We start from the raw sequence: 20,578 nt of genomic DNA, 5'->3' as shown, positions 1-20,578 counted from the left end.
CTGTCGCTTTCCAGCGCCACCTTACCTAGCAGATGATCAGCAGGGCAGCAATGTGGGCCACCCCTATGCTTTTTGCAAGCACTACTGTTTGGATACCAGTGCCAAGGCTGATGCAGCGTTCAGCCAAGCGGTGCTTCATAATCTATTTGCCTAGAGGGTCAGGCTCTCCTCCCAAGAGCATTGTGTCAATTGTAAATGCCCATACAGGATGGAGGAAAAGGGACGGGATGCAGGAGTAATTAAGTGTTACTCACCGGACGGACCAACATACTCCTAGTCCAAAGTCCCCTTTCCTCCATACGTCCCACCATCAATCCCCCGATAGTAAGACCGTTAAGGTTGTTAAAGTGTAATACAACCGACGCCTCAAAAGCGACACTGAGGTGTGGTGCCAGGGGTGGCGGGGGGGTTAAAGGAGCCTGCGCTCCTGGGGCCGCACCCCTATATTTAAAGGGGAAATGTCTTTTTCTAGTGGAAAAGAGGTTCCGTTCCGTCCCTCAAGAGAGACGCCCATACAGGATGCAGGAAAAGGGACTATGGACTAGGAGTACGTTATTCACTCCGGTGAGTACCACTTAATTTTTATTTCAGGGAACTGTGTAAGTCCATGGGGATTTACGGTCTGAAATTAGGCTTTTAATTCTCCTTTTAGCAATGAGGCTAAGAAACATATATTAAGACCATCATCCCACCCAAACTGTGTGTTAATTATCTCATAATTGATAAAGAAGGCCTCCAGATCTTTTCCCTCTTGATACTGCTATAATACCCCATGGGGCAGTATCTGTTGTCAGGGTTCAAGTCTATTAGGCCTTCCTGGAACCGCTGGTCGGTCTGTAACTGGTGATCTACCAAACGATCTAATAGGTTTTCCATGGTGTTCATATTGTATTCTGCTTTACTAATAGTGGGTAAATCTGGGGAATCTTCCCCTTCTGTGTCCTCCCTCTCATCCAATGTGTCACTGTCTCTGGTTTTCCCTTCAAGTTCCCCTTCACTCTCTGAATCCTCGGGTAGCTTTATTGTTGTCAGTTTTCTCAATTTCTCCTAACTGTCGGAATTCTCAAGTATTGCAGGAGGAGATTGGTCTATAACTATGGTTGGTAATCTTCCTAAACTAGGCTTAATTACCAGTAGACCTATATGTGTAATTGGTCAATAGGCTGAATGGGAGATTTGGCTGAATGTCAGGCGTTTGAAAATACCCAATGGCTGAAAAGTTTGACCAAATACCCCATTCGGTTGGTGTCCCCTGCACCCTTGCTCACTATATGGTGTCCCCCGCAGCCGGTCTCGAAAAAATAAGAGGAAAGGATCCTGCGGCGCCGGTTCCCGATCACCGTAGTGAAAGGGAGCGGGCATCGCAGGGACATAGCCAGTCTACAGCAAGGTAAGTAGGGGGCTTTGGGTGTGGGTGGGTGGGGGCAGAGGCCAAGTCAGAAATGTTCAGGGTAGAAAAGAATATTCAGTCTTTTCTCCCTCAAAAATGTCCATCTCAGGCTTTCAACCCTGATACGGGTCAGAAGGAGGGCACAGACTGTTTCCATTTTAAGAGATTTTTATTCAACAAAAAAGATGCAAACTCCTCTCTTTCCTTAAACTATGGATGTTCCCCACCTAACAAAACTAAGGTGCTTGTCAGTTGTCCGTGCAAGTTCCAAATCAGATTCAGTCCGCTGTCCAAAACTGTTATTCTGGCCCCACAACTTTAATAACTAAAGGACAGGAGAATGCCTCCCTTCGCCTGTTGTTTGGGTCTTCTCCAAGTTCATTTCAATGTGGCACACATAGATATCTCTTCACCACCAATCTCATTAATCTATACAGTTAATCTACTGGACTTTCCCAGTTTTCAGGATGGTTCTCCTCTTGATTTCTAGTCTTTCTCTCGTTCTTCTTTTCTCTCAATTATTCTTTTCCTCTCATAGGATCTTTCAATATTTCTCTTTTTTACACTGATAAGTCTTTTCTGTCTTCATATATTCCTTTTTCTCACTTCCTTTTAATAATACTTCTCTCCTGGGACGAGTAGGAACGTTCCAGTAACATTCATCACTTTTCCTCTGTACATCCCCTATTTCGTCTTGAGTGTGACATGTAGGAAGGTTCCAATAATGTTTATATATTCTTCGTGGTAGTTTTACAATTGTAGTTGCCTGGCCTGAGTGGCTGTGTTCCAGTAACCTTTATTATTCTCACTCAGTATTTTTAAATCTTCTTGTGTACTAGGCCGAGTATGCGTGTTCCAGTAATGCTTAATATTCTCTCTCTGTATTCTTCCTCGTTCCCGTCCTGGGTCTCTTGTTCTCCCCTTCACCTCTGGTCTGTTGGGATAGCGTCACAGGAGTCCTGCAAGGACTGGGGATTCTTTCACTACGTGTCAGGATGGCCTCTCTTGCTGGTAACTGACAAGCTCCCTGGTCGACTGCACCCTCCTTCGCTTCATTCTTGGTCTCGGCACAGGACATGGATCAAAGGGTTCTCTACTTCTCTGCTGTGGCGATGCCACCACCCACTCTCTCGGAACCAGGACGTCCCTTGGTACGCCCTCCTTTAGCATTCTAGTTCTCGCTCTGTGCCCAGTGCAGCATGTTGGTTACCTGCTTCGGTTCACTCTGGTTCTCTTCACGCTTGGTTCCCACTTCGGTCTGCAGCATGGCTTCTCTTCCCTTAAGCAGCGCTTTGGACTTCTCTACATGTTCTTGTCTTAGTGACGGACTCTGCGCCTCCAGAACGCCATCAGCTTAGCACAACAGCCGATTTGAACTTTGCGGTCCTCCTCTCTGATTGACATGTCCCTGCTTTTCATTTTCAGAACATCCTGCTCGGACTTCCCTGAGCATTTGCATAAGTCCCTTTTCTCTTTCACTTATTCATATCATGTCCCTGGACTTTCTATTTGTAACTGCATGCCTTATGTAGCCTCCTTGCAACATGAGGTCAGGCTTTTCCATATCCTGCTCCTGGACTTTCTATTTGTAACTGCATGCCTTGATGTCGCCGCCTCACACCATGAGGTCAAGCTTATCCATCTCATGTACCTTGACTTTATCATGTGTAACTGTATGATCTGATGTAGTCGCCTTGCAACATGAGGCAAGCTTTCTCATTTAATTTACCCGGACTTTCAATTTGTAACTACATGCCCAGATGTAGCCGCCTTGCAACAAGAGGTCAAGTTTTTCCAATGTGTGTACTTGGTCATTAATGCACTTTGTAATTGTTGTAAATAAGTTTAAAGCACCCAGATACCTCAGGGTTCGATGCGCTATATAAATGGCTAAATAAATAAACAAATAAATTATGACTCGCATGATCTTCTCCATCCTAGTTTCTCTTATAGATCATAAAGGAGTACTTGGTTGACAATAACAAACTGGGACTCATTATTCATGTCTTCCTTCACAAGATCTTGAAAAAGAGGGTATGATGATCTTGGATTTATGCAGTTCCACACTCGAACGGGAGTCCTTGTCCCCAAAGGGGGAGTCTCTCTCTGTAAACACTTGCTTGCCTCTACCCCAGGGAAGATGTTGCATAGCAGACTCTCCTCCCTAGCCTCACAAGGAAAGGCTCCCACTTCGGGAGAAGTAGCAGAATCCTGCGATATGCCATAAAATGCACAAGATGGAAGAATAACCTCCAAGGAAGTCTGAGATCAAGGTATTCCCTGGCAATCTTTCCACGGATGGCAGCACACATCCAAAAGCCGTGAAGAAAGTGTCACACCAGGATCTGCTAGTGAGGGAACGGTCCCAGCTACTTTTCTGGGGCCTGCGTATGAGCCTATGCCAGGATCTCTGCCTGTGTCCATACAGCACTTTTACTACTAAAACAGAATGCCATCACGAGAAGAAGACTTTATCTGTTAAAAAGACCTTCAGAATGAGAGATCCATTTCTCTTCAAGACCAGTTATTCACTGCACAAGCAGAATTCAACATGAGACCAGACTTTCACTCAAACGCGGTGTTCCCCAATAAGCAAGGCTTTGACAACGTAGACCGCCCTTCGTCCACAGAACCAGCCTTTCACCGCTAATGTTGCATTACCATATGTGGAGAAAAGTCCATGCCTGACCTGACTCGTCGATGGTAGTCGCCAAGGGAACCCGGTGGTGCCACAAGCTTATTTACCTTTATGGGAATAGCGGCAGTGTGTTGCCATGTAGCTAGCAGCGTCTGCATGGTCGGCTCCCCTTGCACGGGTGTAGCAAGAATCTTTCGAGGGAAAGGTATGGGACCTGAACCAAGAAAACTAAAGTAGTTAATCAGTCATCACACAAGGTTTCTACGCACATCCATCTAAATTAGGTCAGGCTAAGATATACCACCTAAAGGCAGGGCAAAGGTGTAACAATCAAAGAGAATAGCACCCATTGGGTGGGACTGACCGCAACCAAATCTCAGATCAAAGCTCCAAGTCATCCGCAGGGCGGGGCTGATCAACCGATCCCTATAACATGCATAGGGAGAGAGCCTGGAATGGGAAATCAATGTCCTGTCAAAAGAGCCTGTGGCAAAAGGCATTGGAAGTCTGGAAAAGGAGCACATTTGGAGACTGGCAAATAGTGCACAAAGAGATCAGGAGGTCAGAGGAGGGACCTAGAAGCGTGAGGAAAGGAGGATCTGGGAGGCTTTGCCGAGGCAGGCATCCCGCCGCAGGTGGCCCGGCAGAAGAAGGCAGAGCCAGAGGGCTTGATGGAGGCATGAAGACCCAGGAAATTTAAAGAGTATACAAATCTGTTCTGTTTTCAAAGATGTTTTCCCGAACAGTTTATGAGAACAGTTAAGGAGTCGGTGTTGCTGGAAAGTTAGGAAGAGGTGTTGAGTAGAATCACAAAAGAGATTGTGAAAAAGCCAACCTTTAATATAGTGGTACCTTAGGAGGAGGTGAATAAAGAGAAGTTGGTGGGCAGTTAAGAGACAATTTAAAGAGAAGGGTGAACTGAGTAGAGAGGCGAAGCAGGCAATTGTAGGAGAAGGGGAGGGGAGAAAAGGGACAGCAAGGGAATACGAGAGCAGCAGGAGTAGGAGCCTAAAACAAGATCCAAGGGAAAGCCAGATGAAGAGCAGGGCAAGTTTGTGAATACGATGGAAAGAAAGAAGAAACAAGAGGAGGTCCCCCAGATGTGAGTTTGTGACTGCATCAATATGAAGGGTGGTTGGAATGTTGGATCGGTGGCTTGGCCATAGAACCAAGACATGGTAGAGGGAGTTGGTGAGAGGCCTAGAGAGGACCTTGTAAAAACTTTAGGATTGCATTCTGTACTACTTGCGTCTCAAAACTGTAGTTAGGCCAACTAAAGGGTAGATCCCACCACAGAGGCTCCTCTGCAGACCTTTGACCTGCCATCCCCAAAATATACAAGAAAATTGCCAGGGAAGCGATTTTCCTGGAAGCTGAGATTTACTCGAAAGACCACAGAATCATGAGAGAGATATTATTTTGAAAACTAGGTTGTTTGTTTCCATCACTCTTGATATGATATAAGTCATGCATAACGCACCTGTACACAAGTGTTTCTAGGCACGGCAAGACCAAGAAGGGGAGGACAAAAGGGAACAAAACAAACAATCTTACTAGGCCTTGTGTCATTCAGATCGTGAAAAGGGAAGGGAGAGAAGTTGCAGGGGGAGGGAAGGGACGAGTGCAATAAGTAAAACTCCAGTAAGTGCGGCCGGGATGGCTGGTTCTAGGTAAGTGCTAGGAGGCAGGGGACTGTAGTTTGCAGATACAGTCCCTAGTGCACGGTAGGCTGGAGACAGTGAATGGGGCTACTGTTACGCTCACCTGGCTCCCACAGGGGCGTCGATCGGACCCGGACAGCTGCGACCTCCTCCAACGTGAAGCGTAGTGCAGAGATGACAGACTGGACAGGACCGCCTAATCTCGTCTGCTTGACCCTTAGAAGTATTCTCCTGCAAGTGGAGAAAGGGATTTAGCCACCAGTGTATTCTAGTAATGGCACCCCACTGTTCTCCCCACTAATCACCACCGATATTCACTTTCAGTAAGCTCACCTTATGTTTTTAAATGATGAGCTCTCCATCCTGCGTGGAATGCAGGGGCGCGTAGATACCAGTTACGTCACTGGTTTGAAGGCGTTGGAAGAGTTCCGGATGAATATTGACTCCGAGGTTCCAGGCGAGAACCCGTTCAATATGTCCGATGTTCACTCTTGTACATTCCTTTCTTGTCTTGTGGCAGCTGATGGTGTTCAGGTAAGAGTCTGTATTACTCAACACTGTCCGGTAAAAGATGCGTGTGTTTAAATTGCTGATTTCTCTCTCCTTACAGGTGCAGCCTAAGAAGTTGCGGTCTGTTACAGAATAATGCCTCCGGTTGTTAATCAGGTAAGTCTATGGTTGAGAGGTTGTATTTGTTGGCTCTCTCGGCTCACCTTATGTTTCTTTTGTTCCCTAGATGGTGGAATTCGGCGAAGAAAATGGAGACTGCGCTGGATCGAAAAATGCTGCGAGGACTGGTGAGTATGGCGTGGCGCTGCAGCTGGCGATGCAACGCGTGTCGAATAATGTCCGTTTCAAGTTCGAAGACGTGATGGATCTGGAATTCAGGTAAGGATTGAAATAATATCTGTATTCTAACCTTTCTTTCTTCTATTGCAAGGAGCTCTGGATTCGCGACGGGCGTGGCTGAAGACTGGATGCTGACTGCAGGCACGGTGAGCGTTACGCTGCTGGATGCAGAATAACGCGAAGCATGTGCTGCTGTTCGGGCGTGGTTTAAATAGCCTCCAAAGTAGTTCCAGGTAAGAAGTCCCTAGAACCACACCCGAGTAAAAAATAGTCCCTGTAGTAGAATAGTCCCATCCAGGCCTCACGTTGGCTTGGATTCATTTGCAGCATGGTCTGCATGAGGTAAGTAAAGTCTATGAGCCTGGCGCCTTAGGCGCCAGGACTGATTTCTATTATGAGCCTGGTGCCTAAGGCACCAGGACTGAACCCAGACAGCCCCCAGCAGGGGCTGCTGGGGTTTTATTAAATATCTGGATGCCTGCTCCCGGGGCTGATGGGCTTGATCCGGATGCCCGGGGGTAGGCATCATGACAGCTACTGGTCGTGAAGAAGCCTGGTCCCCATAAGGTTCAGAGAGAGGCTAGGTAACCAGTTAGCCCCCAGCAGACAAGAACATCAGCAGGGGAGAGAGAGAGAGAGCAGAAGCGAAAAGGAGGGTCTTCACCTGTTAATCAAATTTGTTTTGTTACATTAAGTCTTAAGGAGAGACGAGTGACCGGATTTAACAAAAACTGAAGAACCTTTGAACACTTTTTAACCTTCCTGAGAGAGACTGCCTTTGGACATTACCATGAGATCTGACCACATCCTGCCGATCAAATATCCTGACAGATTATTTTCTTCACCACCTTGTCTTGGATTTTATTTTGTTACCCCTGTGTAATAAAGAAGTGTGACTACAATTTGTATGTATCTGGCCTTTTGTTTGATCTCACTCAACTTCGTGACACATGACAATGAGCCTCTACCGCAAGACTGAGCTATAACCTCAAGGCCTGAGTCTGTGCAATGCTGCTATCGCAGTGGCCTTTACCCAAGACCCCTCCATCCCAAACGGCTGCACTGGCACCAATGTGAGCACAGGCTTTTCCTTACCCCAAGAGTAGTTCTTCACCCCGAGAGTAGGTCTTTGGCAGAAGTGCTGGGCATAATCTTACTCGGTGGGCCTATACCTCACTGGTGGACCTTCATCTCAACATACAGCCTGTATCTCGCTGGTGGGTCTGTACCTGATTAGTGGGCTCGTACCTCACTGGTGAGCCTTTACCTCCAGACCAGGACTTTCATATTGAACTTGTCCTTTTCCATGAAACCAGACCACCACCACAAGTCCCAGCCTTCACCATTTTATAACTTGAAGCCTCCTCCACCACTAGGCAAGGATTTCACCACTACCTAAGGCATTCAGCACCAGAACAGGCTTTTACCAAAAAAACATCTCTTCATCAATAGGCCAGGCATTCACCCAAAGATTAGGCCTTCGCTGTAAGACTGGGCCTAAACACTGAGATCTTGCTTCCACCACTCGATCAGACTACTTAATTACGGTGTGCAGTCATAATGTCGACATCAATAATGTCGACAGTCAAAATGTCGACAAATTAATGTCGAAAAACAATAATGTCGACAAACAAAAATGTCGACATTATTCGATATTTTTTCGACATTAATTTAATGTATGCATAATTAAATAAATAAATATATATATGATGTGTTGAGTATGAGGGGTGGTTGGGGGGGTGTGGGGGGGTGGCAGGGGGGTGTTGGGTGAGGGGGGGTTGGGGGGGGACCCCCCCATAGTAAATACCATTTTTATTTATTTAATTATTGAATAAATAAATAAATAAATAAATAATTGGTATGTGTTGAGTATGAGGGGTGAAAGGGTGGTTGGGGGGAGTGGGGGGGCCGCAGGGGGGTGTTGGGTGAGGGGGGTTGGGGGGGGACCCCCCCATAGTAAATACAATTTTTATTTATTTAATTATTAAATAAATAAATAAATAAATAAATAATTGGTATGTGTTGAGTATGAGGGGTGAAAGGGTGGTTGGGGGGTGTGGGGGGGGGTGGCAGGGGGGTGTTGGGTGAGGTGTTGATAGTTTTAAGGGTTTATAGTCATAATGTCAAAAAAAAATGTCGACATTTTTTTTTCGAAAAAATGACTTTTTACATTATAAGTATAGGATGTCGACATTATTATTTTCGACATTTTTTTTTCGACATTTTTTTTTCGACATTATGACTATAAACCCTTAATTACTACCACAAGCCCCTCAACTCTGTAGCACACTTTCTTGTTCACTGTACTACAGCACCTAGATCACCTTTCAAGTGAGACCACACTTGATTGACCACAAAAACACACCTCTTCCATCGCTGTATCACACTTCCTTAACAACTACGTCATGCCGCCTTCTCACAAATACATTGTTCTTGTTTTATCGAATAGAGTTTGAAGCACACTATGGTCTGGATGAGAAAACAATCTGTAATTTCTAGATTTTGAACTATAGTACATGAATATTTGCTTAAACAATTTGCCTCTACCTAATGTTATGTAAATAATATTTATATTTTTAAATCCACATTATACTGTTTGTCTTGCCTGAAAATCAGTCTCCCATCTTGTTTGTCCAGCGGATGCCAGTGGCAGCAGTCATCTCCATGGCCTGGTGAAGCTTACCCGTCACCTCCCTGTGTCCGAGAGTGGCTCCTCCAGCCGGTCCATGCAGGGGATTGCTCTGGGAATGGCAGAGAGAAGGTCAATGAGGAGAAGTCCACTCCCTAATGGTATGTGCCAGTGTTTAAGTAATGCTTAAGCAGCCAAAGGCCTGCAGGTGATTTTTTTACTCTACTGTGCCTTTCAGGAATGCTCACCAGAGTACTGCTTGTGCCCGCTGTTAAGCTGGCTGGGATATTAAATTGCCAATGCCTATAAGCTGTCATATCCCTAGCATTCCAAACTAGCATTCCAAAGAGACAATGGAGGACATGGGGGGGTTCACGTCCATAGCACAGAAGGCATGAAAGCTCACAGTAGTTCATTTATTGTTTACTGATCACTTGTGTTGTTGAGCATCCAGTATATAATTCACATTAGTGATGAAAATGTGTGGTCTAACATTTACATAGTTGCATTAATCAATTCTACAGGTTATTGCTTCAATATGTTGAAACATGTGATGCTTCCCAAATCAAACCTTGCAGAGCCACAAGCTCTTGCCCAGCCACAAGATCTCAACTAAAAGTACTTAATGTGGAAATAGGTTTTGCAGTGTCCTTATTAGAACACAAGTAGTGTTGGAAAGGAGCAGGATAATGTCTAACCATGCTTACAAGTGTTTTGTCTGCAATCAATCCAATTACATGAATGTGTCTTGAGATCATCATTGTTTAAATATTATTTTTTTTAAAGTACTTTGTATTTGTTTTATACATATTCAATAACAATGAAATCAACCACAACAGATTTTAAATAACAAGATACCTCCCTTCCTGCAAACCCATCCCACCCACGCCTCCAGGGTATTGCTTCTCATTGAATACAAGTTGTTAGGGTGCATTGAATAGGGCACAGATTACATTAAACAGAAAAACATACTTTTGTTTAGGGCATAACGTTAAAGTTAGCGCTCTAAGTGCCTGATTAAAAAAAAATAATTAACATGCGAATGTCCCATTCAAAATATCGGGCACGACCGGCTCCTCTACTCTTTATGCATGCACTCCAAAAAGGAAGACTATAGACTCCCGAATGAGCCTCTCCCTCCGTTCCTCTGACTTAAGCCATCAGCTTTTTTAGTGCTAAAATATACTGCACTTTGTCCAGCCAAACGTCCATGTTGGGAGGCGATTTCTTTTTCCATTTAGCTAAGATAACTAGTTCTCCTGCCTGAATCAGGTGGGCCATAAAACACCCCCAACCTTTGGTGTTAACAGGCCCAGCATCGGCCGCCCTGATGAACAGCATCCAAATTGGATCCTTGGGATTCCTACCCCTGCAATCTTTTATTCTAAAGTGTATCTCCAGAAGGAATTACTGTATTAATGAATGAAAGATGTTATTTATAATGTACCTATACACAAAGTCTTTCAAGGCTCAACCAGGCAGGGGAGGAGGAACAAATGAAGACAAGACAAACAATCTTACTAGACCTACTATCATTTAGATTGTGCAAGTGCGCGGACAAGAAGTGCATGGGAGAGGGTACGGGGAGACGTACACCCAGAGCATCAGGGCCCTGGATTAACTGCAATGAAGGCTGGGACTCCAAGGGGAATCACAACCCGGTAGTGCATGGGAGGCCCGGCGGCAATGCAGGAAGGCCAGCAGGCAAATACAGGGGGTTGGGTTGGGGGGGCTGCTGTGCTGTAAGACTCAGAGGAACACCAAGCAGCCAGTCAACAGAACGGTGCAGGAGCAAGGGACGGTTAGCAGGGGAGTGGAAGAGATAAATAAGAGGAGAAAATGAAGGTCTTGAGCTTCTGGAACTTGAGATCCGGCTCAAGGCAGAGAGAGGCAGGGAGGCACCTGCAAAGGAGAGAGATCTACCCCGTAATCACTGCTTGGAGAAGCGACTAATCTGCAGAGAATTAGAAGTAGACGAGCGGAGGGCTCTAGTCGGAAGGTACTTGGGAAGAGAGAGTTCAAGATAGCGAGGGCTCCAGCCCCAGAAAACCTTGTGGACGATGCAGAGTCTCTTGAACGTGATCCTTGCAGCTACCAGAAGTTAGAGGAGGGATTTCAGGGCCGGAGGGATGTGGTCCCTTTGCTTGAAGCCAAGGATAAGTCTTGCAGCCCTGTTCGGGATGAGTTGTAGAGGTCGAAGAGTAGAGTTAGGCAGATTGAGAAAGAGACTGTTGCAGCAGTCCAGCATAGAGAGAGAACCAGGGCTCTGGAGACAGTGAGATTCTGGGGTAGGTGAGAAAAGGGGAGAATACCTCTAAGGAGGCGTAGCTGGAAATTGGCCTTTTTGGCAAGGTCCCTGATGTGGGGAGAGAAGGAGAGAGTGGAGTCGAAGATGACCCCCAAGGTTTTTTGCCTCACAAGAGGGTGACAGCAGGGGGCCCAGGGAGGCTGGTCAGAGTGAGAGGAGAAAAGCAAGAGCAGGAATCCCAATGAGAAGGATCTCAGTCTTACAGGTATTAAGACAGAGATCATTAGAGGCGCACCATGCCTGAATAGTGGATGGACAGTCCGGGAAGAGTGAGGAGGAGCAGGAGGCTGAAGGTAGCCTGAAAGAGAGCTGCGTGTCATCTGCATAACACTGAAAGTTAGAAGAAAAGGTAGAGATCAGGAGGTTCAAAAGGGCCAGGTATACATTGAAAAGCCAGGCGGAGAGGATAGATCCCTGGGGAACACCACATGTAGAGAGTGAGGTGGTGGAGAGGGAGGACCCAAGTTGAACCTGGGAAGGTCAGTCCAAGAGGACAGCCACGCCAGAGCCTGATCCGTGATGCCCAGAGTATCGCGGAGACGAGTGATCAGGATGTTGGGCTTCACTGTGTCAAAAGCAGAGGATAGGTCGAGGAAAATGAGGACAGAGGGAGAGAGCTAGAGTTAATGTTAGAGAGCAGATCTTCACGGGTGTTCAGGAGAGCAGTCTCCGTGCCTATGGCTGCTCTGAAGCCAGACTGAAGGTCGAGAACACTGATGGTCATGAAGGCAACCAACAGCTTTGGTGTGGAGGGTTAGCTGGGAACTAGCCAACTTCTCCAGGAGTTTGCTGAGGAAAGGAGTGATAGAGATCGGGCGATAATTTGATGGAATGGAGAGGTCGGCAGAAGGACTTTTTAGTATGGGGTGCACAAGTGAGTGCTTGAGATGAGAGGGAAAACTTCACTGGCTAAAGAGTGATTGCAGAAATCGTCCAAGGCTGGAGCCAGAGAACCAATGTTGTCCTTAATGGTTCTGGAGGAGCTGGGGGGTCCCCTGTATGGATGAGATTTTCATACGGGGACTTGTCTGGAAACATCATCAGGTGTTAAAGGAGAGAGGGAGGAGAGAAGGAGAGGGGGGTGGCCAAGGAGGGCCTGAGAGAGGTCGAGGGCGAGAGAGGAGAAGAGTCAGAGAGTGCAAGATGTCCTGGGTTTTAGTGGTGAAATGAGGCCTGCGCTGTGCAAAGGGCCTGGGTAGGTGTAGAAGAGGAAGATACTGCAATAGGATTGTCCAGCTCCTTGCAGATTTTGAATAGTTTGGCCATGTTGTTAGAGGCCCCAGAGATGCAGGCTTGAATATGGGACCTCTTTTTAGAGAAGTTTGGACACGATGTGGGGGTATAACCTTGGTAGGGTGCACTATGACCCTAACCTCTGAATTGCATCGCATGCAGCAGTATCGGCATTAGGAAGCGAACCCAAAACATTGCTGATCAAATTGATGCAGAAAATAGTCTAATGCTGCCAACTTGCGCTACAACACTTTACATTAATTACACTGATGTGTATGCCAATATAAAAAACAGAATTGGACAGATTCTGTAAGCTATATAATAATGGTATCAGTCACAGCCGACAAGTGTTTCGAACCCTCAGTCGTCCTCAAGGCTGTTTGTATACATAGCATGAATGAAAGTGAGTTCATATTCATCTGAAATAACATTGTCACAGACAAAACAAAACATTTACATTGTGAATTAAAATAAGACAGGAAATCATAACAAAATATGTGTAACATACCCATAGTTTTTGGGTGTCAGAAGGATGGGTCAAGGGTCAGACAAACCAGAAAACAATTACATACGATCTAGCAAACAGAATTGCATATTTATTTCACATTTGGACCTATTAGGATATCATTCATTAAAATAATTGGCTATCATAACCTTAAAAATAATCGCACTGTAACCCATAACCTATCAACCAAACCATATACTTGTGTTTGTGAAATGTGCCTATATGATTAGTGTCCCAGCACCAACCTATGCATACAGTGAATGATTGTTAGCTAAGGTGTCTTCACCCACGATATAAGCATAATGAAGTGGTCGCTCCACTCATTATCGTGCTAAGTGATGTGTCCAATGATCAGGTAAAAGAACTTAGCAACTTCTTCTGTAAGTTGGTATCTGATAGTAAAATACAGTCGTGTTAGAACTTCCACTGTTTAGTACTAAGGTGCTCTCATGTATATCAGGGGATTACTTACCCCTATTATAGCTCGTGTTTGTAGATTAACAAGTGAGAATTCCTACTATTGATTCTTTACTTACATTCTTGCAAGATCTTCAGATCTAAATTGATTGGAAATTGTGAATTAGCCCGAAATCGTCAAGCTTTCACTATTGCCGTACATGCTGGTTGTTCATTTGTGACCCGGCCTTACCTAGAGATCTCATTTCATTTGTGAAAACTCCATGTATTTCCAAATGAGGATTCCTCTTGATGATTCCTTGCTTGTGTTCTGATAATCGCTTTAAATGTTAATTAAATAAAAATTGTGCCTTAGCCCTAACCAAATCATAGTTGCATTATTAGCAATTCAGAACACAAGTACGGGTAATGTCTTCGTGACCCGGACTTACCAAATGATCTAATTCTCCTCCTACTGTCTTCAGCGAACAAATTCCAAACTGTTATAACACTATGGGTTCCAATACCTATAAAGAAATATGTATGTTTTTTTTGTTAAATGAGTCGTTTTTTTTTTTTTCTTTTTTTAGTAACTATCTGTCCAAAATATCCTGCTTAATGTGAAAATCCTGGAGTGTTAAATCTTAAAATACCCATGAACTTAAATGGTTTATGTAGGGTAACCAATCATGGCTGCCTTACCAGAAAAGGCTTTTTCAGTTAGGGATCTATCCCACACACAGCATCCAAGATAAGGCGCGTCAGTGCCACTTCCATACGTGTATTTATGTGTAGATGTTTGTGTGTGACGTCATACGCATGTGCGCGTGATGTCATGCCGGTCTGATGTTCAAAGCAATGAACAAAAAATTAACAATAAGTGCTCGATAAAGTGTATCCAAAATCACACGATGATTCATAGTCTGGGCCCCCAATCTTTGCCTATCGATGTAGTAGGGTGTTCCTGCATGTCCTTAGATTAAAAATGTATTGTAGATAATTGGTCAAAATCGAATGTTAAAAAACGGCGTTCCTCGGTAATATAAAATTCTAGTAAAAGCTTTCTTGATTTGTGAGAGCGATTGATGTACAGTCAAGATTGTATGTTGCGGATAGGTATACAGGTTAATCAGATGATTGTGTGCCTCTTAAGCTTCCGAGGCACAGTTACAATTGACTATTCCTTAATGTTAGATGGTATATACTGGTGTTCCTTGCATATTGAGAAAAATATATTAATGTGTATTATAGAGTGCTCTCTGGTCTAGATCATGATTCTGTGCTAGCGGTTATACATAAGATTATGAATAGATATAGAGGACCATCTGGTGAGGGAGTATCTCTTGATATTAAAGGAGAATCGTATGAATATTTAGAAACTCAGTGAGTGTTATGGAAAAGCTAATACATGTGTGAAGCGCTGGGTCACAAAATACATGTGGAATGTCAGGTATATGATTATGGCAGATCACACAGGGTACCCATATGTAAGTTTACACTGGAGCCATCGATGACGTGTCACTCCCAGCATCTGCCCTTCCCTAGGAGCTTTATGTCCCCTCATGGCCCCCTACCATGCAAAAGCCTTCCTCAACCTGTCATTCTGAAGGGATTTGACCACAGATCAGGTTTGTCCTCAACTCTGATCATAAAATTCAAACAAAACTCTTTATTGGATCCTACAGAGCCCTTTACTAGACGGGACATGCAGCACCATATAACTCTAAAATGTGGAACTCGCCAGCCCCCACTCTCCGCCGACCGTCCACACTCCCCCTCTTCGTCCCCGAAATCCCCGAAGTCACTAATTCAACTCAGCCAGCCCCTAATTCTTAGCTTTGGTCTAAAACCAGCAATGACACTACCGGTTCGATTGAATTCCCAAGTAGGCCCCTAGTCCGCAGCTACAGTCTCCTCCATCTGGCAATGTCTCAAAGTATCCTGCTGAGGACTGACTTAGAGTGAGTCACTGTATTATGTATTCACAAGGTAGTGCTAGGAGCATTATTCCTTACTCTGTGATGGCTCATTGTTCTAAGCAGTTTGTTTGTCTCATCTCTCATCTCTGCTCGGAAGTCTGCATGTCCTAGATTAGCCATCAGTATGCGCTTTGCTGTTGCACACTAACATTCATATGGAATTGGATTACTAAGAAACCTCTGGGTTCCTGTTGCAACTTACTATGCTATCCATATGGTTCGCTACCCCATTGTTTTGACCCGCTGCCACACACTCGCGCATGCCTGATTGTTGTCTATACTCCATTAACTGACCCTCCCATTGATCTGTCATACAGCTTCTATCATTGGAGAAAATATTTCCTTAACTCCTTGTGCCCCTACTGTCCTCACGAAGACACGAGTTCTGTTCCCACCAAGCCTAGCTATGATTCAATGTTTATATTCGATATGCCCGGATCTGCAACAGGGTTCATTCCTTTCCTGCCCTAGACTCAAATGCAATCCCATAGGAAAGGTCAACAATCGAGACCTGGGGACAAGTAAAGTACATTGGGATCCGACTACCACCACTGGGAAACTGGGTCTCATGAACTGCTGCCTGATTCCACGCAGGGTCCAGGCCTGCAGGCATGTAAACCCCAACCCAGCCTCACATGCTACACCGTAACAATACACAGTTGAGCTCAGAGAGTTAGCTTGCGCATTTCAACCCAGCCAGCATCTAGACTATATAATATTGTGCCTCATCCTGTCTCACCTAGGTTAAATGGGATCAGCGATGCAAGCACACATAAAGTGCGATGAGACCCGGAGCACAGGGACTGAGGCACCACACACATCCCAATAGAATCCATTTTTTCTATTGGGATAACTGCGACTGTCTGGCATTTTAATAATGTATAGCAAAGGAATCCCCATTTATTACCTGGCAAATAAGCTTTACAGTATCATTGACCTACTTAACAGTGTTGCACAAATGTTGAACATTATTATTTGCATACGTTCATATTTCTGTTCACTGTTAATGTTTTCCACAAGAAATATACAACCGGCCACAACTAAAATGAATTGTTCCTGGCGTTTATCAAGCGATTTGTACTAGCTCCCTTGAACCCAGCACTATGCCACATAGAATACGGCTGAGTCCCATGAAAAATTCGATCCAGCTGTCACATAGTCATTTACATTTTCATCCATAATTGTAAACTCACTCCACTGCAGCTTGTTCTATGCTATGCACTGTTGATCTCTGCTAGTAATTGATCTATTGCATAGACTACTTGCATACAATGCAAAGCTCCAAACATTTCTGTCTTTTCAGAGCATGGTCTGCCCAAGGCCATCGAACCCACAGCAGTTGAAGCCATAACACATGGCAGCAGGTGCTATACAAATACCATATAATATAACATACTCTATTTGGGGCAATTCCGGTTGGTTGGTGCCTTCTTTATAGTACAGCAAGTTCTTATCCCTCTGAGGTGATTGTGCTGTGGCCTCCAGGTTTGTGGGCAGAGAAATCTCTTGTCCAACATGTCATCCATCAATTTTCAAATATTTGTGGGTTAAATACCCCTGCTTCCTGAATGACTGGGCTCTGTCAAATCTTCCATGTATACACATTCTCAAAGTGAAAGCGAGCTATGATCTGGAAGCGTTTGTCTGCATAGTTAAATAGGAGCACCACCAGATTTCTTAGATGTTCAGTGGGGACCACAGCACACAGTGCCAGGGGTTCTGGTGTGCGCTACAGTCTTCTGACAAGAAGGTGACTTTCCTCTGAAGGGAAATGCCCCAGCAATAAATGAAAATACGTAGGCAAGAGGCTCAGACGAAAAGGCAAAGGAGATACTGCCTGTTGACTCCCAGGCTCTGAAGGAAAAAAGCACAATATTGCTGGTTAGAATAAATAGAATACTTGTACCACCGCTCCTTCCTCCGTCCCCCAGTTTGTCCGATCCTACCTGTAAAAGGTAGAGCTGAGGTAATGAACCTTTGTAGAGTATCTACTACCATGAAGTTTAAGTTCATAGACTAGGCAACCGCCTGTCAGCTATTTGCCAAAACGGATGCAGGGACAACGTTTGAAAGGGATCTGACCCGAATGGCATGAGTAAGCAAGGTTAAGGGACAAGTAAAATCCACAGTTGATTCTTCATGGAAAAATCATTGAAAGGGGAGAAATTCCAAGGGCAGGACAGATTCCAACCAAAGGGACAGTCCAGGTTGAAATTACCAAATCCAATCCAGAAGGGTATCTTAAAAGAATGTCCAAAAACAAAATGCCAAGTTCAAGCACATAATTTAAGTGGGAAGCAAATACAGGTAAGGGAAGGTCCAAAAAGCCAGTTCCAAAAAATAACAGAAGCAAAAAGTCGAAATGCCCCTAGGATCCAAAAGAACAGCAACAACAACACTATTGACGGGCAGGAAAGAGAAACGCTAAACATTTAGCAGCAGAGAGCTCTGTCCCATTGCTGCATAAATGGGAGAATACTGGCGTCTGTGTACAGGGTTTTCAGGTTTCATGATGGGTGTGCATGTTGACAGCATCAGGGTGATAACGTGCTCACATGATGCCATGCCCATAAAGTGTCACTGTGCCTTTTAGTCCTGGTAGTGCAACGCAGTCGCCACCCTGCCCGCTGTCTTTGTTGAGCCCCCTCTATGAGCACAGAGCCTGTCACACATGCAATTCTTAGTTGAGGGCCCATACGTCGGTAGTTGAGATGAGAAGAGCCTGCAACATCCATGTGGAATCTCCACACACATCAGTCTCCTGCAGAACTCTTTCCTTTCCTGGGACCTAGTAAGTATAGGTGGGAAAAATGCCATAGGCTTAATTATAAGGGGATCCCCTCGTGGGCATCTGTGTTTCAGGAGTCAGGCAGGCGAATTGCAGCCCTGGGACTCGCCTGACTACTTCTCCATGTAGTTCATGGTCTGCGTTTTGCGTCATCTCCAGTTGATTAGTAGGTGTGAGTTGAACTCTGTATTAGGTTCTGTGATACTGAATGACAACATATATCACAAGTTGTAACAAATGACGCAACAAGGATATTCAAGTTTATGCTTTTTATTTAGAGTGTCAGGATAGTTTGGGTTTGTTATAGTGTTCCCCGACACTTCACAAGGACACTGTCTATTCTTATTTCCTGGGATAGTACCCAAGGGACCTTTTACTTTCCTCACTTTCTCTGTCTCCTTTTCCAGGATCTCTACCCGTTCTTTCTCTGAAAGGGGCACCTCCTCCTCTCTATTCAGGGCCTCTGCCCTTTCTTTCTCATGGCAGGACCTCTTCCTTTTCCTGCTCTTCCTTCCCCTTGGCCAGAGCCTTCGTCTTCACCTTCTCTGTCTTCCTGTTCTGTTTTCACCTTGTTCAGAACCTTCGTCTAAATAGTCTGTCTTTCTCTCGTCAGGGGCCGCTGCCTTTTCTTTCTCAGCCCTTTTGTTGGCTAGGGCGGTTGCTAGGTCTCTAGTCAACTGCCTTTAGGTCTCTGCTTCAATCTCCTTCCTTTTCTGTATTTCTGGTCTTTGGGTTTGTCTCTTCAGGTCTCCAGGTTTTACAGTCGGTCTGCCTTATCTGGGTCTTACAATCAGGATCCATTCTCCAGGAGTTAAAATTCACCCCTCCCCTCCAAGTCTTACAATCTGCCCATCAATTTCCCCCTACTCTCTGGGTCTTGCAATCCGTTCTTCCACCCTAGGCCTTACAGCCTAGCACATCGGTCTTCCTCTACTCTCTGGGTCTTACAATCTGGTCTTCCACTGGAGGTCTTAGTCAGCCCAGCAACCTTCCGCTCTTCTCTAATAATCTTCTTCCTCTTTAACACCACATCTCTCCTTCTTTGTACAACAACAATCCCTTCCAATCTAGTCATGGTAGCTGGCCATTATATAGGGCTTGGACTGACTAGCATCCCTCTGATTGGCCAGAGGGTTCACATGCATGCTCTGGACATGCTCTTTGGCTGGGATGCTTTGTAGTCCTGAGTTAATAGGGCAACTCTTTAAATGGGGAAGCGGCCATCATTGGTCCCACTTCAGGCTGAGTTTGTTGCTGGCAGGGAAGTAGCTGCTGGTTTCTTCCTCTCAGGATGGGGAGCTTCCTCATCTCTGAATTTTGTTTTGATGACCTCCTGTGTCAAATAGCTCTGGGTATATATCAAGTATTACTACAGTGGGGTGGGAGTCTGGAGAAAAACATTTCTCCTTTGGTGTAGTGCTTGTATGCTTTCCCTTGCTTTTATTTTTTATTGCGTTTTAGTACACAAAGTACCTTACTCTAATTAGTACGAAAGAAAAATAAGAGAAAAGAATGAATAAAAGCAGCAATTTCATTAAAGTGCATAATTAAAATACAGAAGGCTAAATTAAATGTTCAGATTATCAAGAAAAGAAAAAAAAACTTTCACATAAAAATGCACAATGCATAGGGCCTAATTCACAAAAATTTTTATAATGGCAAAGCCCAATTGGAAAACGCTCTGTGAATCAGGGCCGGATAGTGTATTGACACTAAAACACCATACATTTGAGTTCTACAAAACTAAGAGTGTCCTTGCTCTATTACAGCCTGCAAGTCTTCTAAATCAATACCAAAGACGTAGCCTACTCCAGAGACTGGTAAGCAAAACGTCTGATGTGGGGTGCACGTATGGGCTCAAGGATTGGAGCCAAGGTTTACCACGGCAAGGGCATTCTAATACAACATGATATAGAGACTTCAAAGACTCGTTCTTGCAAAGTCTACAGGTTCTTAAAACTTTCTGGATACCTAATTTCGTCCAATCACCTCGAGTGTTGGATGATAGTTTAGCCTAATTTTTAAGTACCAAACACATAATGTTTTTGAGGGAAATTTGCAAATGTTGGGTCTCAGATCAGCTGTGGGAGTATAGTGAAGACCATTATTTCTGTACAATTTTAATCTTTGCAAATCACCAAGATCTAGAATTCTGTCCCACCTTTTACTTTTGTTTTTAATGACCAATTGTGAGTCAAGAAC

The 20,578-nt window shown here is 44.7% G+C and overlaps 1 protein-coding gene across 8 annotated transcripts in view; it reads left to right on the top strand.

The window, feature by feature from the left end:
* Positions 1 to 20,578, top strand: part of LOC138567561 (uncharacterized) — a 2,466,350-nt gene that overhangs the window by 1,961,375 nt on the left and 484,397 nt on the right. For all 8 annotated transcript variants that reach the window (XM_069645900.1, XM_069645903.1, XM_069645902.1 and 5 more), the window contains one exon: positions 9,176 to 9,328. In XM_069645900.1, the coding sequence (XP_069502001.1) occupies positions 9,176 to 9,328 (153 nt within the window). The remainder of the gene's footprint in view (positions 1 to 9,175; positions 9,329 to 20,578) is intronic.

Source organism: Ambystoma mexicanum, chromosome 2p (genome assembly GCF_040938575.1).
Source record: "Ambystoma mexicanum isolate Mex_15411 chromosome 2p, UKY_AmexF1_1, whole genome shotgun sequence".
NCBI classification, from domain to species: domain Eukaryota; kingdom Metazoa; phylum Chordata; class Amphibia; order Caudata; family Ambystomatidae; genus Ambystoma; species Ambystoma mexicanum.
The sequence above is the reverse complement of the archived record's forward strand: the minus strand, read 5'-3'. Positions and strand labels throughout refer to the sequence as shown.